The 25473-nt window shown below is 39.9% G+C and overlaps 1 protein-coding gene across 2 annotated transcripts in view; it reads left to right on the top strand.

Moving 5' to 3' along the window:
* slc6a9 (solute carrier family 6 member 9) overlaps nucleotides 1-25473 on the top strand; it is an 80002-nt gene that overhangs the window by 43489 nt on the left and 11040 nt on the right. For both annotated transcript variants that reach the window (XM_085253308.1, XM_085253307.1), the window contains 7 exons: nucleotides 13993-14149; nucleotides 19516-19647; nucleotides 19803-20076; nucleotides 23161-23293; nucleotides 23404-23538; nucleotides 23660-23763; nucleotides 24993-25230. In XM_085253308.1, coding sequence (XP_085109434.1) covers nucleotides 13993-14149; nucleotides 19516-19647; nucleotides 19803-20076; nucleotides 23161-23293; nucleotides 23404-23538; nucleotides 23660-23763; nucleotides 24993-25230 — 1173 coding nt within the window. The remainder of the gene's footprint in view (nucleotides 1-13992; nucleotides 14150-19515; nucleotides 19648-19802; nucleotides 20077-23160; nucleotides 23294-23403; nucleotides 23539-23659; nucleotides 23764-24992; nucleotides 25231-25473) is intronic.

Here is a 25473-nt window from a genome sequence, read left to right as displayed (position 1 = left end):
CTTCAGGTGACTCAACAGGGTTACGAAGCCCTAAACCATCATCTGTGAATTTTCAACTGACCAAATGTTGTTTAGTGAACTCTGTAAAGAAATAAGCCCATCATAAACTCTCAAAATCCAAAGGTATTCAAATTTAAATCAAAGAAATATAAGATAAGTGTAGCCATGTCTGAATTTTCACTGTTTGGGAATCATTTCAGCAACGCAAGCCAAAAACAATACTGCCCTGCAGCCCAAGTTGTAGTAAACACTCCGACTTGAACACACTGTTTACTCACACTACTGGCATCACTGGATGCCATGTCTGTGCTCTTGCATAAGGATGTGTGTCCCTACATGTGTGTGTGGGTGCGTGTGGGGGTGTATGGGGGCGAGATGGATGCAGGTGAACAGCTTGCAAGGGCCAACAGTTCCGCAGGCCAGTCTCGCGCATCACTTGACAGCCATGCCCGATGAAGTCCTATGCACAAATGAACTTGTTAAGCAAATGAGTGAACAAGCAAGGGAGGGGTGTGGGTATGGGTGAAGGGTAGCGGCAGGAGTGTGTAGGTGCACATGGCTACAGCAGCCCCTGCTAGACTTGCCTTCCTGTCTGCGCATATCACCCCTCTTTTCCTTTTCCCTTTCTGTCATTCTATCCTCTCAGAGAGCTCTCGCTATGCGACTCTATTTCAGTCTGCCTCTTCCCATCTCTCTCCTTCACTCAGCTCATGTAATACTATTGTTTTATTAGAGAACAGCCTATTTCTGATTTGGATTGGGAGATTATCCTCACAATGTCTTGACAAGGTACTGTCATCCCATATTCACAAATAATGGACCGTAAAACAGACTGTCTCAACAGATCAGGGCTTTGCGTGAGATGGTAATGGTCACGCAAAATTTTCATGGTATTTACATGCATCGGCATGTGGCTGAGATACACAAACAGGGCTGAAAATGTGGAGACAGTCGGAGAGTTGGTGTTTATTTCCGTCCTCCTTCCTGAAATAAAACTCTCTGATCACATCACCTGTACTGACTACATACATGTGTAATATTAATGTGCGGCACATAAATGAAAATATAAAGGTCCACTAGCATTCACTTTTAGAAACTCGTGCAGTCAGTCATAATGACAGTGCACTAACCTTTGTGCTGACCACACCCATCTTCCTTGCCCCTTCTTAGACCCAGCCCCCACCATACTTATAAAGATGTCAACACATCTAGCCCCCCCTCACCTTCCTTGTCCCCCAGGGAAGCCATTTGGGGATTCCAGCATGGTAAGTTTAGTTCTATAAGTATCACAGAGGTAGAGAAGTTGGCCATTCACAAGAACGTTGGGAGCGTTTGAGGGGCTCATGCTGCTTTTCCAAGTTCCCCCACCATGAAAACGTATCTCAAGGTAAGGAGGTGAATGACATAGTCCGGATGTTTAAACGTGGAGGTCCTTTTCAGTTTTCAATGAGCTACGCATGTGAGTTGTTTAATACAAGAGTGGCTAATCAATTTGAGCTTTAGGGTAAACAGTTGAAATAATGTAAGGGTAAAATAGGTTCCCAAAAAGATTATTTTTAGTAATATCCAGGTTTTACTTTGATAGACTAAACACTGCTTTTTGTTAGAGTTTGTGCTTTTGAGTACAGATTAGATTAGATTAGATAGAACTTTATTAATCCCTCGGGTGGGTTCCTCTGGGAAATTCGATTTCCAAAAAAGCACAGCACCGACAGAAGTTACAGAGTTACAGAATATTATATTATATATATATATATATATATATATATATATATGAGACAATATAAATAAAATATACGAAGGGGATAAATAGAATAAATAGGAATAAAAAATACAAGTGAATTGCACATTTCAAGTATTGAGTCTATTGCACTGTTGACTATTTACAAAAGTATTGCACAAAAGGTATTGCACAGTGAGGTGAAGAGGCACTACAGCTTAGTTGTTCCCCCCTCCTTTGTCCTCCTGTTTCCCCTCCCTCTCCCCTCCAGAGAGGAGTTAAACAGTTTGATGGCGTGTGGGACAAAGGAGTTTTTAAGTCTGTTAGTTCTTGTCTTTGGGAGAAGCAGCCAAGCTTCTCCCAAAGCCACTGAGTACAGATTTGTACTTGCTGGTCTTGTTTTTTTAAACAGCCACATGGTTCTACTTTGTGGTTCTATTCACGCAGTTCACTAGATATCATCTTACCAATCAACTGACCAATCACCAAGTGGCTGACTTGGTTGTTGTTGTTTTAGCAAGCAAACCATTTCACAAACGCCTTCCAGAGTAACCTGAGGATTTACGGTGTCTTTTCTTTGACACACTGAGCAACTGCACACACCGTCTTATACTTTGTAATATGTTTGAAGCAGAATTGATCTCCAAATATCATTACCTCACGTCAGAGAGAAACAGTTTTGGGTTTTTTTGTTTGTTTTTTGGGGGGTGGGGGTGTAAATGACTCGAGAAAGGTAAACTAAAAAAGAGACCTCTCTAAACCGATTCATGTGAGAATGTAAATGTCTGCTGCAGCTAAAAAGACATTTCTAAAACAGGTCAGTGTCATGTTGGACTGTGTGAGAGTGGAATACTGTGGACAATCTGCCAACCTGATTCTTCAGAAATTGGATATACTGGGTAGAGACAGCAAGTGGAAGATGATGGCACATACTTATGGGCAGCATTACCACATATTTATGGTGTTGTACTTGGTTGTACATATGTCAGAATTGCAAAGAATTACAAAAAAATCCCACAGACATTCTTCCTTTCTCACATTATTTGTTGGAAACTTGGAAACAGTTGTGAAACTGAAAAGAAGCATGCTGATGCTTTAAATTTATCCAGGTATGTTCAGCAGAATTGTCAAGACACTTTCTAATGGGTTTTCAGTGCTGTAGAAATGCCTACCAAATAACACCTCAAATCAATCTATCGCTAACCAGCTTAATCACTGAGATCTCATGTTTAATGTATTTTGGGAAGAGTAACATGCATTTAGAGCTTCCTACTGATCGGCCAAGCACTTGCTTTGTAGATCATGAAAGGAGGTTTCCTTTTTATTTTTCTATATAGCATTTCTGGACAGGCTGTAGTAGGTTAGGCTTTAACTATGCCATTGCTCATACTCTTTGACTAGCTGTTGTGATATTTTGATACACTCCTCTTAATCTATACTGTGCTTAATTTCATTCACTTGTGAACGTGTCACTCCTAAATATGTGCACCTGGAAGCAAAGCTGAATGTTAATACATCAGCACTTTTTAAAAGTGAAATAGAGATGCCTGACCTTATGAAAGACACTCAGCAACGTAACCTGTAGGTGACCCTAGCTTCTGGGCAGCCATCTATCCACCGTTCATCTGACAGTGCTTGGTTTTCTCTCATCCTCCTCTCTCCTTCTCACAACACCCCATCCATTGGTTTCAATTAATCAGCCATGGAGCGGAATTTATTCAGTCCCTGCCCAGTGGGATTCTTTGGTATGTGGCCCCAATGGTAGCAGGTTGAGAAGCCACGGTCTGCAGTGTCTTTAGGCCTATTACTCTCACCTCACAGCCCACTCATAAAGAGAGCTTTGAGCAGACTGTTTTTGCGGGGGGATCCGGTAGGCTTTTTGTACCATAATAACCAATTGGATTGAGTCACTGCAGACAGACATGTTTACTAAGCTTCTGCATAGGTGGAGTGAGAGAGATTACATGTGCCACAATCAAACACCAGGGCCCTGATTACTGGCTGAAGGACAGTCTGGGAAAATGATAATGTTTCTTCCCTAATCACCTAGAACTGGTGTTGACATTTTATTTCACTAGTAGTATCAGGACTGTATATGTAAAATGGTGAGCAACATGTTGGGTTGCAAAGTGGATTGCAGTGGGGCAGGAACTATATACATACTGAAGTATCTTAAGCAGCATGTTTGTTGTAAGACTAAAATAGGATGCACAGATGGAATCGGCTGAGGCCCCAGGTGGTGTTGGCCAGCATTTACATATAAGCTGTTGATCTGCTGGGATTGAGCATGATCTTCTTGAACTAACATAGGTATGCAAAAAATTTGTACAATTATTTAAATGTAAAAGAAGATTGAATGAAAAGCACAATGAACTGATGGGAAGGAACAGAATATACTGTTAAATCCTTCTTGAAGAGTTATTCTTTTAACATTTAATAGCCTTTGATTTCTCATAGAATTTATATGGTCATGAATATACTGAATACTTTCTCTAGTTTTCCTCTTTGAATGACATTTGACCTTTGCTTTTAATTTCAAGAGACTGAGTGAGTTATTCTGGTGCTAGAGAAGTACCGACATCAAAAAGCCATTCTGGTGCTAGAGGTCCTCTTTAACTGAAAGCTCTACATAGTGCCCAAAATACAAGACTAGTGATTTAGAGATCTGGTGTTACATTTGGAGCTGCTTGTGAGATTGCACACAAAATACACCTGACTACCGATTTGACAAATAGTGTGTGAGACAGTTATGTGGTCTAATTTTCACTTTTATCTCCAGAAACAAGAAAATGTGTTTTCATTGCATTTTGAGGTATAATAAAAGTTTCTCTCCCTGATTGAGTAAAAATCATCGACTAAGCAAACCCTCTTCAGGTAAAGCAAATAGCTAAAGCATTTGTAGATGTTCCAGAAGGATCGTTTCTTCGACCTCTTTTATTTACTCTGTAGACAAACAATATTATCTCTGCCACCCAAAACTGTAATGTACATTTTTATGTAGATTACACTATTTTATATGCCACTGGCTCCTTCCTTGATCAGCACATGTACAGTCTGCTTATGATACAGTATATTTCAGAAATCTTTTCATCAGACAAAAGCTGTTTTAAACTCTGATGAAACTAAGTGCACGATATTCACCAGGTCACCTGAAAGTATCCAGCCTACAGTCTGTATTCAAACCCTCCACGGTTATAAAATTGAAAATGATTACACTTGATTAAGGTGATTTTGTTTACATGAATGTTCATCCACCTTGAAGCCTCGTTATTCTTTGTATCTGTCTGTTATGATTTATCACAGCCATTCTTTTCTTACTCACCATTTCATCATATAATGATGCAACATGGCTGTACTGCAGACTGGCTGCTTACCTCCTTGATTGAATTTAAACACAGAACTCACAATGACAGGTCAAAGGACACTTTAACATTAGCTGTGCCTCTTATTTACACTAAACCTGCAAAAACTACATACAATTTATGTTTATAATAACAGCTATTTTATTTCTCTTTGCACTGCTGGTCGAATCCAGATTGGTGAGTCAGTGACTGTAACGCTAATGATAAATTTAATCTATACAGTTTTAACTGGATTAGAAGAAAACCTTGACATTTTTTTTTAATCAACCCACATATGCACACTGATTTAGACAGACCTATTCCCAGTCTCCATTTCCTTTATCTGTCACATTTATTTTTCTCCCTTATCCAGTTCCACTTCAAGTTCATAAACCCAAATGAGGTATTAAGAACTAACTGACCCAATTTGAATTAAAATAGTTGAAGTTACATAATACAGCAGCATGAGTGTGCACATGCTAATTATATATTGGATATATTGGATCCTGTGTGGGTTTTCTCTCACATATATGACAGTATGTAATGAAATGGTGACCAAAAATGGTCACAAACAAATAAAGTAAGTAAAATAATCACAGCTAATATCTGGTACGTTTGATTAAGGCAAAGCCCACATGTAAAAAGGCCATCTTTCACTGGCTGCTGTAATAAAGCTCAATCTTTACCACTGCTTCAGATCTGTTTGAGATTTGAACGGACAAAAGCAGTCAGACTGATGTTCTGGCAATTTGTTTGAATGAGTGCTTCGTTAAAAAGGCTAATAACGGCACCTAGGATAGGTCTTCATTTGAAATATGCCTTCTAGAGGTGGGAATCACCATATATCCCACGATACGATATTATCACGATACTTAACGCACGATACGATATTATTGCAAAATTTAAAAATATTTTGCGATATTCAGATTCTGTACATAAAGGTAAACTTTATCAATATTCATTTTATCTAATATCAAAGTCTCACACTCAGTCTTTCTCTCATTTCAGTCAGTTTTATTGTTGACAAACTGAACAGTTTGTATTACAGTCTAGTCCAACTTAACTGAATGCAACCATCTGGTACAATTATAGCTATTCTGAACTATGCAATTTATGATAACTATGCAGCCCATTCAGCAACTGAAGAATTTGAAAGTAAATTAAAACAAAATATAATTTTACATTAAATAAAAGTTTTAAACTTAATTAAAATAAAACATGTCTTAAATTAAAAGAAGTAAACTGTCATGTTTATTGCTGCCAAAAAACAAGTTAAACACATTTGGACAGTGAAGGAATGTCAGGATTCTTGCTCACAAAAAGGAGCTGATCAACATGCTCTGAAGTCAGAGTTCCAGTCCACAAAAACTTTTTTTGTAACAAAATATCAATTTCTGCTGTCCCTGTATCGATACATTATTAGCAAACAAAATATCACGATACTACACAGTATCGATTTTTTTCCCCCACCCCTAATGCCTTCATGCGTAACCACAACGAATGTGTGCTTTCTGTAGGGCTCTAACACTGTAACATAAAGTTCCCCTCCCATGTAGTGTTTTCAAGCGCTGGAGGATGATTTGCAGAGCACAACTACAACCACGAATAGTAACATCTGGATTTATAAGAGGAAAACAGAGATTCCGGTCACAACATCTACAATCACACATAAGTAACCCGAGCGTCTATGAGCGTTTAAAAGACATTTTATGTTACAAATGAATCTCGATTTGTGGCTGTTTTTTATTCAGGTCACACCCAAAACTACAAGTGTTATTAGGCAACAGGACAAACATTGTAAACTCATCCCCACGTGCAAAAAGGCAGATTAATCAGTGCCTGTGTGAAATTAACAGCTGTTGTTACTCACCTACATTACGGCATCTGTAAAGAGCTTTGCATTTACTGTGGAAACCTTTGGTACAGTCGCCCCACAGTGCTGTTACATGTCATACACATATGAATTATTAGCAGGATGATTCCAGTTTATGGCATACAAAAATTATTATCAAATCCTATTTAGTTGAATTGTTTTTCTTACTAAACCACTTCTGTCCTTGAATATACATATCACACAACTGATGGTGTCTCTAAAATGAACATGGATGTAACTATTTGCTTAAAGAAGCCATTTAAACTTTCACTGGATGGAACTTGCAGATGTGCATGGAGAACCAGCTTCCCATGTGAGACCGCTGAACTGTCGGTAAAATGCCATCGCTCTACAGGAGACGTCTCAAAAATACATTTCTTTCAGATAGGAAATGACACGCACAGTAAGCAGTTGCACGATATTAACAAATCACATTCTGTTAGGAGAGATTATCAAGTCTTTGCAGAGCCCAGCACTGTGCTCCCCGTGACTATTGAAGTGTGTGAGAGAGATGGAAGTAGTACAGGGAATTTTCAAAATAAGAGAAGCGCCAGTACACTGTGCTCTAAGAACATAGTGTCCTAACCACATTTGTGGTTGTAGAAGCCAAAGTAAATTTTGTGTGCGTGTGCGCGTGCATGTGCGTTTCCATAAGCTGTAAGGAATTTTGTTGTTCTTGCCACACTCCAGTGGACAGTATCTCTTACAAACATGGCTGCAGCTGTCAGGAGATGTCGGTTTGAAGGTTTGTGCTGCTGTCTGTCAAATTGACCCAGTGTGTGCATTTAAACGCATGTGTGTGTGTGATATTGTGTATAGTCCACAAAGCTGAAGTGCTCTCTGTGGGCTGTGAGAGGAGGGAGGATGAGCAACAGCAACTTCAAGAGGAAACACATGAGGGGAGAGGTGCAGCGGCGGGATAAAACTGAATTACTTTTGCAGCGAGAACACAAACCAATAAGGTCTATTACATTTATTTAATATTTATGACGGGTTTCCAAAACGAGCAGGCGGTGATACTTGACACTGATGTTGAATGTGATACATCCTAACATGCTTTTCATTTATTTACACGTCTATGTTTTTTTTGTTCTGTTTTTTTGATAAAGCATTACCTGCAGCAGACATGTGACATGCTGTGAAAAACATCTTAGTGAGTTTTTGAAGGGCTATACATCCGTCCTACTGGAGAGCAGTTATTCTCTTCACAGAACACCTGCAAGCCTTTAGAGTTACGCATGTTTGTGTAAATCGCACTGATTCCACCTTATGTCACTTTCCATTCTAAGCCTGCACAATGCAGATCAGCAGTTCTCGTTTCATTTACATTTCAGGCACTGAGCTGACAGTCTTTTCAAGTTAAGCTTCTGGGAGAGAAGAGTTAGATGGTCTTATTTTGTCAGCTGCAGTTTGACAAAATGTTGGAGTCCCACTGGTGAGATTACTTTTGCAGAATAGGTAACTAATGGTAATATTGCGAGTATCGATGTATTGTTACTGCTAAGTGCCCATATGCAGCAGGCTCTGAATGTAATTAAACACTGGCTAATCAGAAATGAATCAGACACAAGCTGAATCAATACTGGATTTCAGCTTGTGAAAGCAAAAGTACAAACCTGCCCCAGCTCCATCTATTCTGTTTATTTGGTGCTGGTGCAGAGCATTCAGCTAATCACACTTCCTGTCACCTTGTTTAGTAAACCATTTAGTAAAATGATAGTGATGCAACTTGTGTTGTGCAGCCACAAATGATGTCATTTGATATTTTACTGAATGTGTCTAACAGGTTCAGTGTGTCAATGGTTCAAAGTCATTTTTAAATATATTTTTGTATTTTAGTTTCTGTTTGGTTGCCATCTTTTTTTGGTAGTTTTTATATTTAAGGGTAGATTACTTTTTTTTTTTTTTTAATGTAAATAATGTTTTTGTATGTCTATGTTTCATTAAACTATTGCTATAAAACTCCATTAAGATATTTTGAACTCCACGAGTCAGTTTCCTCAATGAGGCTGAATAATAATTTGTTATTCTTGTAGTCTCTGTTTTTTAACAACAAAGGCTGTAAAAATGAAGCTATTATGGAAATGTCTTAGACACCTCTGGTTTAAACATAACATGAGGTTGTACAGAAGTCTATGGGACTCTGCAGTTCCCTCAATAGTTTAATGTCTTAATAAATACAACACAATGCTGATGTTGTAAATTTTGGTTCCACATTAGAGTCAAATAGGAGGATAAATCAGCTATGCTTTTCTTTGTAGCTGACAAGTAACTAGCCTATGAGCGTTCACCGTCCCTTGGTTTCTTAGTCAGATCTACTTCCTGTCTTCTTTGTTTGACATAATGATAGTAATGGGCCTCAGTCACACAGGCTTAAAGCCCAGCTGGTGACCAACTGACCACTAGTTGCAATAGAAAATGTGTATTCCCCAACCAGTTGTGAATGCTTGCTGTTGGTTGCTGTGAAATCGATTGTGAAAGCCATGTTCAGGGAGGCCTACATCAGGTCAGTGAGCGCCTGACAAACAACCAGTCACTAAGAAAAAAGCATATTTCCAGACCGGTTGACAAGTGGTTGCTGGAGATTACTTGAAGTCTCTAGTGTGAAATTAGTTACACAGAAGGTGCTGCACCAAAAACGTCCCTGTGACTGGTTTGACTACAAACTGTGGTTTGTATGGGAAATGATAACTTGTCTGCAGATGCTCGCAAGCTTCCAAGTGAAAATTCAAAATGTACATTGGAAAACAGAAATGGAAATTATTTACTTTCAAAGTAAAAGTTGCCAACTATCTTTTCTTTGAAGGCAATTTCTGGTTTGCATCACGCTTTTTGAAGTTTAGCAAGGGCTCGGAGGGTAAATGGCAAATGTTTGCAGACAAGTCGGCGTCTTCAACATACAGCGCGGGCGACGACAGTAATCTGCTTTCAACCAAAGTAAAGTCACAAGGAGGTTTCTGGTACAGCACGCTCTTTGTGACCCTGGTCAGGAAATGCACTCATTATATGAAGCATAATGTGACACGATTTAAGAACTGATTTAAGCTGAACAAAATTTAGTGGTTCTCATTTTAAGTCTTTATGAGCAGTTTGGAGTACCGAAGCAGCAACTGAGATGATACAGTCATGAGTCTCAGTGAAGTCACCGTCACTCGAAAGAGACCCTGGAAAGAGAGAGAATTTTAAAGCGAAACAGAAGGAGAGCCACGGGGAGAGGGCACGCGTGGGTCTTACATAAAGCCCAGATGGTTCTAGGGAAGCGCATGATGGGGACATGGAAGGGTGGAGGGAAATAGAGAGCGGAATCTGTGCATCTGACTGAGTGACCGAAGGCTACAACACCTGGATGGAAAGATACAGATATTGGGGTCAGTCAAGGAAGCAAGGGGGGTCATGAAAAACACAAAGTGTTGCTTTTGCGCAGTGCAAACAGATGTGTGTGTATATAAAGTAGTTAAACCTTTTGTTTTTTACTACAGATGAGCCTAAAGTCAGCTTCAGTAAGCCCAACAATGATCTCCAAACACTATACATTTGCCTTATACGTTTTCTGATAAAGCACTTTTAAAGTGACGTATCTCAGTCTGCTCGTCCACATCTTCAAACAAATGTTGTGTTTTCCACATAGTGTTAATCCAACAATTGCTGCTGCTGGGCATCCATTTCTGGACAAATCCAGCAAGCCACAGGACCCAACAAAGCAGATGAAGGAGGCTTTACTGCATCTAAATGAGCAAACGAGTCTGGAAAATGTATGCTATTAAAGCCCAACCTCTAAACATCTACATGTTAAGTGCTCTCAAATGGTTAATTTAGCTTTTGAGAGTTTAAGATGGTGACATCTGACATTTAATGTTACTTTTGGGAGGGTTTTATATTCAAAATGATAAAGGTACACTATATAAAAGTTCAAGTTGCCCAGTTAAAACTATAAATGCTCCCACAACTTTTATATGAATTGGTGGACTTGGATGGATGGAGACTGCTGCATGAAAAATAGTTTCTCATGATGCAAAAGAAAGATGGTGCCTCATAATTATCCTGCTGTCTGATCGATGAGGACTATTCCCTGTGATTAAATAGTTGCCTGCTTTTTCTTCAGAGTGATTTTAGGTGTGACCTTTAATCTTGTCTTGATGATACTGTTGTGTTACTAAGCAACCAGTCAGGTCTGGTTGCATGTTTCAGATAGCTGCAAATACTCTGAAATTTAATCCCAAGCATGTTGTTTTTATGCGCCCAGTCTCTCCTGTTTACAGCAAGTTAGCCAAGCTAAGCTACTGCTGGCTGTCCGTTTGCATATGGCATACGTTAGAGCAGTATCAGGTTTCTCATCTGACTGTGACCAAATAAGTGTGTTTCCCAGAAAAGGTCTGACCTAATTGGATACCAATTCATTCCAATGTATTTTATTGCTACAAGAATAATCAGGTTTTTCACAGTACATAATGATTTTTGCATTTTAAATGTATGAACTTTGCACTGACACAGTGTCTGTTTTTCAAAAGATTCATGTCCACTGCTTGTTTTCAACTTCAAATTCACTGTGAGAGAGGTGCGTGCGTGCGTGTGCGTGTGTGTGTGTGCGCGCGTGCGTGCGTGCGTGCGTGCCTGTCTTAAAACATCAGGTTGAACTTTTGAAGAGCTGACACCTAAGATTTAGGGGTCAGTACTATTCCTAGTGTTTTGTCTCTTGCTCATGTTTGTCTGGTCTCGGACACACAGCGTGTGTCAACCTGTGTTCGTGTGCATGTGCCTGTGTGTATCTTCTAAAGGCCCACACCTGGTTTCTAATAGGGAAAGACGTACAAGAGGCACAGCAAGAACACGCAGCTGTCTCGCATGTTTCTTTTCCTTCCAAAGTCAACTCCAGACGGAGATGTCATAATGTGCGACACGCTGCGCTGGCAGGCCCACCGCTGATGGTTTCCACTTGCACGCCGCTGTGGCCGTGGTTTTCACTGCGAACAGCTCCTTGTCCACGACACTTGTGTTTGCTGATCTTCCTGTGTGTCCCACCTGCAGCCTTTAGCCTAGCACGACGAAAGGTCAAGGATGCTAGGGGAAAAAAAGGATCTTTGTTTTGCTCTTCTAACATGCAAGCACAGCTAGACTCAAAGACAAACTACAGGGCTTTGGGGAAAATAGCACAGCTGTTTGTTTGTTTTGTGCGGTTGTTGCTGTTTTGTTTCTGACTTTAAAAAAATTCTATTTGTAATTTTCTGTTTATGAACAAGATGTCTCGCCATATTCTGGAAGCATGAAGTGTGAGGCTCGTGGTTCTTTGTCTGTGCACAGTTTTCTCTCCAGAACATCGTGTCCTGAAATATTTTTGTAATGTTAAAACCAAACATGCAAATCTAAGAAATAAAAATATATATTTTTAAACTTTTATGGCATTGCAGAAGAATTACCAGTTTGCTGCTGCACTGAGGGGGTGTGTTTTTATGACCAGTATTCCTCATTTTCGTCAGATTCAAAGCCAATCGCATTGAAAATACCAGGGTATTCATGCAACGAGTCTCAGAGAGCAGCCTCTGCCGCACATAGATAACACAGGGAGCCCAGATGAATGAATGGTGTCATTCATACAGCAGACTGCAAGAGCTTATAAGACATATATTTATATTGGCCAGAACCAGACTGCTGTATAAAAGCATCTTAAAACAAGGAAAATTCATAAAAAACTGGCAAAGTAAATCCTAATGTAATAGTCCATCCAACCATCTTGCTTTTAACACAAAGGTAAAAAACTTAAATGTATGAAAATGATGCTTTGTCAGGTCAATATCAAAAAGAAAGTTTCCACTTATTTCACATTATGAATCTCATACAAATCTCTCAAAAAATTGTATTCATATATATATACAGTACCAAATCCCTCTACAATAATACAGAGCAAAGATCAGACGACTCACTGTGAGCAAGCCCTTGGCAGCAGCGGGAAGGAAAATCTCCCTTTTAACAGAAGGAAACCTCCAGCAGAACCATACATAAATACAGAAATTTTACCTCTTGAAAACTTAGCAAAATTTTTTAATAGTTTTGTGTTGTTGTACTGACCAAGCCTTTGTCTAACTCAGTGGTTCTTAACCTTGTTGGAGTTACCGAACCTCACCAGTTTCATATGCGTATTCACTGAACCCCTCTTTAGTGAAAAATAAAATAGGATTTTTTTCAAATTCAAGACATAGATATGTTTTTTACTGATGCACAAAATGAGCCATGCATGTCATGGCGGAGGCTCTGCCGAACCCCTGAGACCGACTCACCGAACCCCTAGGGTTCGATCGAACCCAGGTTAAGAACCACTGGTCTAACTGAATTACCAGAATGAAGGCAAATCTATGTAAAACCCCAAGACTTCGTAGATCGTAGCGAGGCAGGTGAAGGAATGCATCTCTGGCAGTGCTCAAATTTCACTAAAATAAAGTACATCCTAAATTAGCAGCATTTATTACACTGAAAGAGCACAAGTACCTTGCTGTGCACCCACAGACAGACACACAGCCAGACACAGCTGAGGTTATAGAAGAGGTCAGGGGAGAACGACCATCTGATGCCAGCAGATGGAGGGATGCAGGGAGGGAGTGGAGGAAGAGGAGAAGCTGCAAATCAGGACGACATGACCGAAAGCTTATCGGCTGTTCTTAAGGCACTGATTTCACTTCTCATCCTGTTTGCTCCAGCGCACCCACCTTATGTTTATGTTAAACTTTGCAGTAGACGAGATAGTAGCTTACAGAGCGGGAGTGCAAGCAGTGAATAATTAAACTCATGCACTCCAAGATGATTGCTAACAATCCTTTCAATCCATTTGAATCCGATGGCCAAATAAGTTTTAAAAAAGTAGAAAAAAGAGGCTCTCAGGATTCTTCTCTCTGTCATAGCATCCATTTCCCATTCATGCTTCTAAATGAGATGGGTTTTTTTCCCCTTTTGATTTTTCATTTGCCTGGTGCACTTGCCGGACCTGCTGCAGCAGCACTATCTCAGGAACACACTCGCTTCTGTGTCACCTGAAGTCACCTCTATCTCTCTGTGTGTCTTTGTTGTAGAACGGAGCAGTTCCAGGAGAGCCAGTGAAGAAGGATGAAAACTCCCGGAGAGGGAACTGGGGAAACCAGATTGAGTTTGTCCTCACCAGTGTGGGCTATGCTGTGGGCCTGGGCAATGTCTGGAGGTTTCCATACCTCTGCTACAGAAATGGAGGAGGTAAGCATCACAATGACGACCTGAGCCCATTATCTTTGCATTGACAAACTAAACTACAGTGTACCCATGTTCATAATATGATACAGACACTGATTTTTATGAAACATCAGAAGCCGCATTTATTATAATTGTTCTATTAATGAGGTCCAGATATGTAAACGAGTGGCAATCGTTTACAGGCTGCATTCATTCATTTATTTATTTATTTTTGTACATTTAAATGACAAATTACTGCACTGGAATACTAGAATGAAACTGTGAAGCTGAAAAGAAGCTTACTATGTATATATCATATATAATTTAAGAATGAATTCTAACTAAAACAAAAGAAAATAGACTTGTGAACCTTTAGACTTGCTTCCCTCTCATACCTTCCTAGCAGGTGTAATATTTCCATATCAGTTATGTACTATTGTTCTGTTTATCGACTTTTATAAACTTATGATGAGCTGTTAATATCTTTAGAGGGAGTGTATTTCTCCTATATTGGCTCCTCATTGGCTCCCTGTTATTACAGGCTCGAAGTTAAAATCCTCCTCCTCACATACAAGTACTGGAATAATGATATCATATTTAAAGACCTCCATAGTACCATGTTATCCTAACGAAGGAGTTTGCTCTCCGACTGCTGAGTTACTTGTGGTTCAGAGGATATTCAAAAGTAGAATGAGATTTCTTTCTGTTAAAAGGGGGTTCCTGTGCATAATATAGGCATGCAGATGGACACAGTCTACTGAGAAAGTTCGGGTTTTCTCAGGGTTCTTTTTCTGGTTTTTTTGTTGTATTGAGATTGTACTTTGCCATTATATTCTCTACACTGTATATATGATCAGGTGTGTGTCAACTTAGAAATAATTCAGTCGCTCAGAGGCAATACCACTGTTATTTAATCAGATGATGTTAGACAGTGTTTTATTCTTGGTGGATTCAATAGATATGTTTCCTATCATGGCAACTACTGGGTGTTTTCAAACTTGTATTTTGGGTTGTAACCCTAGTGTAGTAAGATACTAAGAATTTATCAGCTGCTGAAAAATCCTCTGTTTGAAACAAGATGGCTCCTCTCCCTTTAAGACCCCCCTTCCTTTAACTTCCTAGGACCTGGCGTCCACATACTGTATGTGGACATCACACTTTGGGTTGTCTAGACCAACATACTAAATTTTGCTCTACAAGGGCCTGCTATCCACTTATGAGGCCGTTATACTGCCACTGTCCTATCGAAATTTAAAGCGAATGTCCTTATATGTGGATCTCATTTTTCTCAGAAACAAAAATCAGAAAAATCACGTAATTCTTTTTTTTTTTATATTCAACAGGTCCCAATCAGCCCAAATAGCAAACAGAAATTAAAAATACATGCCATGAAAGAGTTCGGGTCTCAGGAGGTTAAACCTATTTTCTTCTAATTGGTTGCAAAGCCTTCTGTTCTGACTCACGGAAACTACTTTTACATCGTTGTTCGAAGCGTTGTTTAAGTGTTGTTTAAAATGACAATCCAACGCTGTAATCGGATATACAGTTCCAAGAAAAAGTGTTTGAGTTCCAATTTGTTTTGCAAATTAGCCACTCTTACATGTTTCAGATGATCAAACGCTTTTAAATATTAGACAGAGTAAATCCGGGTAAATACAAAATCCTTTTTTGGATTGATGATTTTATTTATTAAGGGGAAAAAAACTTTCCAAACCTGTCTGGTACTGTGTGAAAATGTAATTACCCCCAAACCTAAGAACTAGTGTTTGTGCGTTGGTGATGACTGGGAATGAGTCTTTCACATCGCCATGGAGAAATTTTGTCCCAGGGTTTTTGAGCATGATTGACCTGTTTAAGGTCATGACAAAGCATCTGTATTGGATTTAAGTCCGCACTTTCACTTGGCCACTCCATGTCATTTTGGGTTTTTTAGCCAACTCAAAACCCACTTGTACAAAATAGCTTATCCCACATAACCTTTCCACTCTCCTATTTTATTTGTTTATGTCTTATGCTTTTATGATTCTGTAAACTTCTTGCTTTTATGTTGCTTTTATTCTACTGTGTACAGCGACCTTGAGTGTTTTGAAAGGCGCTTTCAAATAAGATGTATTATTAAATGTATTATTATTCAGAGGTGGTTTGGTTTACTGTCCTGCTGCATAACCCAAGTGTGCAGGAGCTCCAGGGAACAAACTGATGGCCGGATATTCCTCTTCAGGATTTTCAGTAGAGAGCAAAATGCATTGTTCCATCAGTTATGGCAAGTTATCCAAGTCCTGAAGCAGCAAAGTAGCTTCAGACCATCACACTACCACTGAGTGGTACAATAATCAGGTCAGCTCAGACTTTTGAGTAGACTCACTAAACACTCAGTTTCAGTTTTGTGTTTTGTTTTTTCTACTTTTGGCTCCGAGTGATTTCATATAGAGGGGATATAATAATATTGTCTATTATTGTCAGCATACAGCTCTAACTGTAAGCACACAAGGCCCATCCAGCTGCTGTACAAACCTTCTGTTTATGAGGGGCATCCAATCAGAAGACAGTTGGCTTTGACAGAGTTAAAGCAGCTTGTTCCAGACATTGGACGAAATAGGCCCAGCAGTAGATGATTCACATTTAAATCGGGATTCATACTAAGCTACTCTAGCAAAATCCATGAATATAAATATAAAGCTGAAAACAAATATGACTGTTGGTATGATGTTCTTTATATGAAATGGTGGGTTAGTTTTCAACTTTTGTCTCGTCAGTCCACAGAATATTTTCTCACAAGTCTTGGGGAACAGTAAAAAAAAAAAAAAATTGTTTTGTTTTTTTTAGCTAATCTGTGGGTAGTTTTCTCTTGGGACATCTCCCATGGATGCCATTTTTGCTGAGACTTTTTTATTTTTGAATCATGAACACTGGCCTTACCTGAGGCAAGTGAGGCCTGCAGTTTTATAGATGTTGGTCTGGGTTCTTTTGTGACCTCCTGGAGGAGTCATCTGTGTACTTTCACCGTAATTTTGGTAGGGCTGCCACTACTGGGAAGGTCCACCACAAAGTTTTCTCCATTTGTGGATATTGGCTCTCACTGTGGCTCCCTGAAGTACCACATCTTTAGAAATGTCTTTGTAACCCTTTCCAGACTGAAAGATGTCAATGACTATATTTCTTAGCTTTCGGATGATGTGTTGCTTTTTGATATCTTTTACCTTGCTTCATTTTGTCAGACAGGTTCTGTTTAAGTGATTTTTTGATTCAGGTCTGGCAGTTATCAGGCTTTGGTTTGGCTCGTGAAATTGAACTTAACTTTCCAAACAAATGTGATTAATCACAGTTAATTCATGATTAACAAGGGGGGGAAGGTAATTACTTTTTCACATAGGGCCAGGTAGTTTGGATAGTTTTTTCCCTCTTAATAAATGAAATCAAAATTTAAAAGCTGCATTTTATTTTATATATCATATATGCACAAAAAAGGAGAAATCTGGAAAGGGGGAAATACTTTTCCACGGCACTGAATACGTGCCAGTAAAAAGGAAAAGAATAATAGGTCTTTAACAGTTAAACTGGGGTTAGAATCTAAAAAAAAAAGGGAAATTTAGCAGATATGATTACTTATTTGTGCTAACATTATTAGCAAGATCTTTTATTGTGTGTATTTGTTTGAGATATAAAGTCAGATCATTGTGCAGGCCGGATGTTTCAAACATATTTCATAGACCTATACTCGGTGCAGCTGTCTTTTTTCCACAATAGCTCACACATTACGTGCTCAACATCAATGCAAAACATCTTTTTAGGCATAAAGGTTTGCAGTTATTGTTTGTTGGGCTGTGATTGCTGTCAAAATATGTCTGAGCACATAGAACAGATCCAGGTGCTGCTGCTGTTATGCTGCTTTCATAATAAAGCTACCGTATTCAGTGCGTAAGAACATCGTGACAGCAAAATAAGCTCTTTTGTCAGTATTTTGCTCCCTACTCTGATGCATCCTAAAAGCTGTGGATTAAACATTAAACAGCCTAAATTGTGTTTTAAATACCTTGCATCTTCCTTTGAAAACATGCGCAAGAATTGTACCAACGTGTAGTGAAAAGCAGCAGTGTTGGTCCAGTTCTCCTCACTCAGTGCTTGATTTCCTTGGCATGACCCCAGCTGCAGATAATAAGCCTACAGTGCAAATATTTGGATTTGTGTCATGCATGCAGGAGCCTTGAGTTCCTGCGCAAGGACTTTGTATATGGAGGCCATGCATTAGCTCAACACACAGCTGCAGATACTGCAGCAGTGACCGTTCACTTTATCAGCAGTGAAAAGGTTTGGACAGTATCAGCTGGTTGCACCAACATAGTTCACATGTGGAGTATCTTATGAAAGCATACTAGCACGTGCGCACACGCACAGATTGTCCCTCTAGTTGACCGTCTGGTTTTTGGTCCAGTCTGAACCACCAGAGAGTTGCTGCACTGCTGAACAGACATTTAGTGACCTCTCTGCTCACTCTAGGGAGGTTATATAACAGATGAAATTCATTTGCTTTTTAAAAAAAAAATAATAATAATTTCAGGTTCAGTTATAAGTCTGTATGGCATGGGTCCAATTCATGTAAGACTTGATTTGGTTAAGTTTTAAATTGCACGTCATTGCTTACACGTAAGTATTTTAAACCGTATAATAGCACAGCCTGTTTTTAATGACAACATATGGTCCATTGTGCCTCTCTGGCTTGTAGCTGGAGAGCCTACCTATGTAGAATACTTATAGACTACGTCTGCCAGCTTATATAATGTGCCTGATTTCTTTTGTCTGCTGGTGTCTGTGGACTTGGCATCTCTGCAGTAATTATGCTCATCTGGCTCCATGGTAGTTATTATCTTTGTCAGGTAACAGAATAGGAGGCAGCTGACTTTTGTTTGCCTCGTAGGTTTGGATATTTTTGTCACGACTAACACAAAAAGTGTTCTCACAACAACACAGTAATTTGTACAGACCATGCATCTAGCTGTTTAAGAGTTTGCTAGCAACAAAACACTGAATAGGGCACCATTTATATCAGAGGGGACGAGTTATGCTTGTCTTCATTTTCTCTGATATATCTTAATAGCTCTAACTGTAAGCACACAAGGCCCATCCAGCTGCTGTAATCAGAAGACAGTTGGCTTTGACAGAGTTAAAACAGCTTGTTCCAGACATTGGACGAAATAAGGCCACCAATGCCCAGCAGTAGATGATTCACATTTAAACTGGGATTCATACTAAGCTACTCTAGCAAAATCCATGAATATAAATATAAAGCTGAAAACAAATATGACATGTCCCTTTAAATCAATGTGTTCGTGTATCCTTCCCAGTCTTTCTGGACCAGAGAAATTGACTTCCTGGTTAATTTTCTCCTCCAGGTGCCTTCATGCTGCCATACTTCATCATGCTTGTGTTCTGTGGCATTCCACTCTTCTTCCTCGAGCTCTCCTTTGGTCAGTTTGCCAGCTTGGGCTGTTTGGGGGTTTGGAAGATCAGCCCCATGTTTAAAGGTAAGTATATGCGTGTGTATGTCTTTGTGTGAATATTGATTTTATTGTTCATATGAAAATTTAATTAGGCAGCAGTAGTTACATCCACTTCACATTTTAGTTTCTAATGTTCTCTACCTGGTTATCTTTTTCTCTCCATCCTGTCCTACCTTAAGGCGTGGGCTACGGCATGATGGTGGTGTCCACCTACATTGGGATATACTACAATGTGGTCATTTGCATTGCCTTCTACTACTTTTTCTTGTCCATGACAAACCTGCTTCCATGGACTTACTGCAACAACCCGTGGAACACGCCAGACTGCAGCGGTGTCGTTAGCAGTTACCAGTTGAACACTAGCCTGGCAAATGCTACCAGTAGCTTGGTAGCTGGGGTGTCTGAGGTAGTGAACCGGACCAAGAGGACCAGCCCAAGCGAGGAGTACTGGAAGTAAGAACAGGAAGTATATGATGCACTTAGGCTGACACTAAAAATACAGTTAAACCAAAAGTTTTTCTCTGCGAAGTAGTACTATATATAAAATAAATCAGGAATGCTTGCTCATGCAATGATTGAGTTTTGTAATGCACTTTGTTTTGCCGAGTTATACCAGTAACCTCTTAGAACCTGGTTGTGTAGGCCTATCATTCTTAACAGAGGTCGAAATTGACTCAGACCTATCAGATAAGTTTGACTCAAAGAGGCCTCATGTTTGCAGAAAGTATTCAAATATTTGGACTAGATTTGACTGGACTAGCAGAAGTTTCTGTACAGTGTTGGGTCTGCATCATCTCAGCTGACATGCAGGGTGTTTACCATACCCCTGCGCACTCTGTTGTGCAGCACAGTCACAAAAATCTGCATAAAGTAGGAGATCTTTAAGCGGATATCCAGGTACATCTACTGTTTAAGTGCAGGCTTTGCTATGTTATGTAAAAGTGAGAGTGGTGTATATGCATCAATTATCAGGGATGTGACAATGCTAGAAATTTGGTGGTTTGCATTGTAGAGTGTGCATAAACCATGAGGTTAGTAGCTGGCTTCTGGAAATTGCATTTTGTCTCAACTTTAGCATTTTGACTCTTACTATGTTAGAGGCCGTACCGTACTATATATAATATATATTATACTGGCAGATGCTGCTTGTGTAAGAACAACTATCAGTCACAGTAGCCATCGGTACCCAAAAAGATGAATTAAAAAAATAAACTCAAACAGCATACATAGAGCTGGGCGATAGAACGATAACGATATGTATCGCGATATAACTTTGACTCGATAGAGAAATTAAGCTATCGCGATAGACCTCGCCGCTCTTGTCCTCAAGAAAAAAAAAAAAAAAAAAGGTCAGCCAATCCAAATTAAGTAGCGCACAGCCGAAACAATCACAGCCGCAGCATCACGTCGCGTGACTTGTTACGTACAGCACAAGTGCCAAGCCGCACGTGTGTTTGTTTGGGAAGCAGCCAGCGGGTAATGGAGCCAGCGCGTAATGGAGGAAATGAGTGTGCCGACTAGAAAAATCAACCGAGCGTGACCGAAGAGAAAACAGATGATGGTTCCAATGCCGGAGAGATTGTCGAACGGAAGAGCCATAGAAGTTCCGTAGTGTGAAGGTATTTCGGCTATTTCAAGTCTGACAAAAAACAGAGTAGCGTGCACTGTAAATTGTGCCGAAAGCAAGTCTGGAAATACAATAAACTGGTGCATGCGTCACACTGTGCGCCACGTTATTGTTTCGGTGAAATGAATTTCTACAATACTGTTAATTCTACTCTCTGCAGTGTTTAAACGCTTACATATACACACAGTTACTGTCCCTCCACACATACGACTCTGTTCTGCTTCTATGCCCCAGCTTTGTTTACTTTTTCCCACCGAGGCTTCTAGACTTCTGATTGGCCAACATTTCGGCACGGTTAGGAATCTAGCGCCACCTGCTGCTTTGGCATGTTCATAGCAGCGTTTTCCTTCATTTCTGCCTTTATGTGTGGACGGGATTATTTTTTAAAACGAAAACGGAAAATCTCCGTTTTCAAAGATACCCGTGTACGTGTGGACGTAGCCTCAGTCTCTGACTGGAAGCGCTAATTCGTCATTCGGCTTTTGTCAGACTAAAGTAACTGTTAAAACTGTTTGAAAAGCTCAGCTATACAACAAGGAGAGATTGAGAATTTCCTTTTAGTTCTCAGTTTATTTGATATTGACAAAAGTTAGTCAGTTTTGTCTGTTCTTCTGTAAAACAAACTAAGATTTATTTTTAGAATTAATATTTTGTTTCTAAGTGGAATTGACAATTTAGTCTGTTTTGTTTGTTCCATTTTGAAACTTAAACGCTTTAGTGGCTGCCTTTTGTGTAGTTTGCAATATTTGCCTTTATTTATCTGAAAAAGTCTCATGTTCCTTAACTCATTCACTGCCAGCCATTGGCAGTGAATGAGTTAAACCCATTGACTCATTCACTGCAATTGACGGCTATAGACGTCAATGGCAGTGAATGAGTTAAGTACATCTACCCTGTTGAACTTATTATGGGAAATAAGTATTTAAATAAAAACAAGCTGCTGATTATTTCACATTTTACTTGTGAGCAACGGCACATTTAAATCTTACAAATATAGTTATTTGGCTTATATCGTGATAGATATCGTTATCGCCTGAAATGAAAAAAACATATCGTGATATGAAAAAATCTCATATCGCCCAGCTCTAAGCATACAGTTATGATGGGGAAAGGCTGGAAATGTGCTTTTAATCCTATGGTGACTGACTTGACACTCCAGGAACTACAGATTTTGGCACTTCCGCGTTGGCTTCAGTTTTTGCCCTCACAGTTTGTTGCACAGGGAGCAAAAGTGTAAGAGAAATATCACGATTTTAATTACTAAAGTTGAGGTAGACCTGTCCTGCACCTGCCGCTGCCATTCCACATATTGTTATTGTACAGGATCTCTAGTGCTTGCAGAAATCTCCAAAAACATTGGTACTTTCAGTAGCATTTCACTGTCAACTTCTTTAGAATTTTATCATCATTTTTGTGCCAGTGTAGCAGTTCCTGTGGCATTCGCATCACTTAACATCCATAATTAGTAGCATTAATATAGGCCATCAAAGTGGAAGTCAGAGTGTTGTCATTATCTGCTGCCTCTTATTCAAATGTGTTGCAGAAGGAGCAGCCCTGTAACTGCACTCCCTGATGCTTTTCTTGGCATTTTAATGACAGAGGGTACATATGATTATGTAATGTGGGACTGCTCAGCTTGTCGGTACAGACTACCTGTTCATTACTAATTACAATACCACATATAATACCATTTCAGATTGATGGATCTGTTTGATCACAAGATACAAGGTTTTTGTGGCTCTGCTTAAAGTTTTCTATTATCTATGTGCTGAAGACTGTTGATAGAGTGCAAAGCTGGGCTTTTTTTCCTCTTTCAGAGTTTTCTTCTCTTGCACAACTTTAGTCAGACGTGTAAATGTAAAGTATTTCAAGCACCTGAAACCTTCTCTGTCTGTGTGTCTGTCTATCAGACACTATGTGTTGAACATCTCTGATGATATTGGGAACTTTGGAGAGGTCCGTCTCCCTATCCTGGGATGCCTGGCTATATCCTGGGCTGTTGTCTTCCTCTGTCTCATCAGGGGCGTTAAATCCTCTGGAAAGGTGAGCCTAGAGCACACACACATGCACACACACACCCTGGCTTGATGGCATTTTAAGGCGCTTGTGTATAGGATGATTTTATCAGCTTGTGTGATCATCTGTGTGTTCAGGTGGTGTACTTCACAGCCACATTCCCTTATGTTGTTCTGACTATCCTCTTCATCCGTGGCATCACCCTGGATGGAGCCATCAACGGCATCAAGTACTACCTGACTCCACAGTGGCAGAAAGTCCTTGATGCAAAGGTATGCACTTCCATTAGCATGTAGATAAATGAGATGTGCTGGATGTAGAAATGTTTCTGAACTGGGTTTTTTTCCCCCATCTTTGTACTGCCTCTGACGGTTTGTGGGTTTGTTTGTGTAGGTGTGGGGAGATGCCGCCTCACAGATCTTCTACTCCTTGGGTTGTGCCTGGGGTGGTCTCATTACCATGGCTTCATATAACAAGTTCCACAACAACTGTTTCAGGTTGGTAAAGATGATGAGTAAACTCATTATAAGCTATGCTTTAAATAAAAAAGAATACACATTCAGGGCCAGGCGATGATGAGTTACTAAGGAAGAAATTCTGAGGAAAAGACTTTGCTTTGTCTAATGGGATTAAAATCCAACTGCCAGCACCTTAAAAGCACACCTATAAAAACATTACCACGATATAGGTTTGGTTTTGTCATTGTGGTGAGTGCTGTGCTGAGTATAACTCGCTCTGGGAAAAAAGCCTGACTTTATTTGAGTTTATGCATCAGATGACCTAATGAGTCAGAGCAAGAGCTAAGGAGCAACTATGAGCAGTGGGGTAAAATAGTCATTCGCAAAAAGAGAAGGTGAGGTAAGTGGGCACAGAGATAAATGCTCTTTTGGACTTGTATTAGGAGGCTGGTTGCCATGTGCTTGAACACCAGGGGAGCGTGCAAGAAGCCAAAGAGAAGGTGAAGATGGAGGAAAAAGGACAGAGAAGGAGATAAGGAGGGAAAACGATGTCATTTACTCTCCTGAGCTTGTCCACACATGCTGATGGAGTGAGGGTGTCGGTGGAGGGGGCTAAGGAGAGAAGCTAAAGATATAATGTGTTCCTCTGCCAGAAGCTTGAAGTTGTGCTATCAGTGCACACAGCTGCACGGCAACTTAATCAGCTTGTGTTCTGCAGCTCCATCCCTGGTGGAGATGCTTTTTGCACTCCTGTAACACCACCAGTTGGTGCGCATGCAGAAGTGCAGATAGAGTGGGATCGAACAGAATCCGTATGCGTGGGGAAACGGACTGGCATCAAAGTGATCAAAGACATCCTCTGCAGTAACCTTAACAGGAAATGTGAGAAAGGAAAGCAGTGTGGAAACACAGTATTCCCTTGTTTAGATCTGAACACGGTCAAAGTCCGAGTCTGTGTCGGAGGAAGAGAAGATGAAAAGGTGTTTCCCGGGCAACAGTCAGATGTCAAAAAAAGAGCAGAAAACCAGCACTAGTGTATTAGTGTAAACAGAGTAAATGAGCTTAGGAACACTATCGTGACTCATACATCGGGCCTATTAAGACTAATGAAGCCATCTTCTATATTAATTTACGGTTTTATTAAACACTGATATTTCAGCAGACAGATCGAGATCAGCTGATCCCATTTGTTTTTCTTTAACCATTTAAAATGTGTTCGGTATGTATTCATATAATTGGCTTTGTTCTTTGTTCCTTTCAACATACAGAGACAGCATCATCATCAGTATAACCAACTGTGCCACCAGCGTTTATGCTGGCTTTGTCATTTTCTCCATCCTGGGCTTCATGGCCCACCACCTCAATGTCCCCGTGTCAGAGGTGGCTGACCACGGTCCGGGGCTGGCCTTTGTGGCCTACCCAGAAGCCCTCACTCTGCTTCCAATCTCGCCGCTGTGGTCGCTGCTTTTCTTCTTCATGCTCATCCTTCTGGGACTGGGAACTCAGGTGAGAGCAAGAAACTGCAGCATCACGCACCGCTCAAAGATTTCATTATGAACTGTGTGAAATCATATAATTAACTTCTTAATTAAGCTTAGTAATCAGTATAAGTAATTAATATGCATTGACCTTGTGGATATAATTAATTAAACATTACACTAAATGTGTATGGAGACAGACGTATAGATAGGTGACTGTATATGTGCAGTCATTAGTATAGATTGTTTTTCATGTTTTCAGCTGGAGCGG

This window comes from Mchenga conophoros, linkage group LG18 (genome assembly GCF_057382185.1).
Source record: "Mchenga conophoros isolate Kocher_MC1m ecotype Shallow Benthic linkage group LG18, M_conophoros_male_GT1.1, whole genome shotgun sequence".
NCBI lineage: Eukaryota > Metazoa > Chordata > Actinopteri > Cichliformes > Cichlidae > Mchenga > Mchenga conophoros.
The sequence above is the reverse complement of the archived record's forward strand: the minus strand, read 5'-3'. Positions and strand labels throughout refer to the sequence as shown.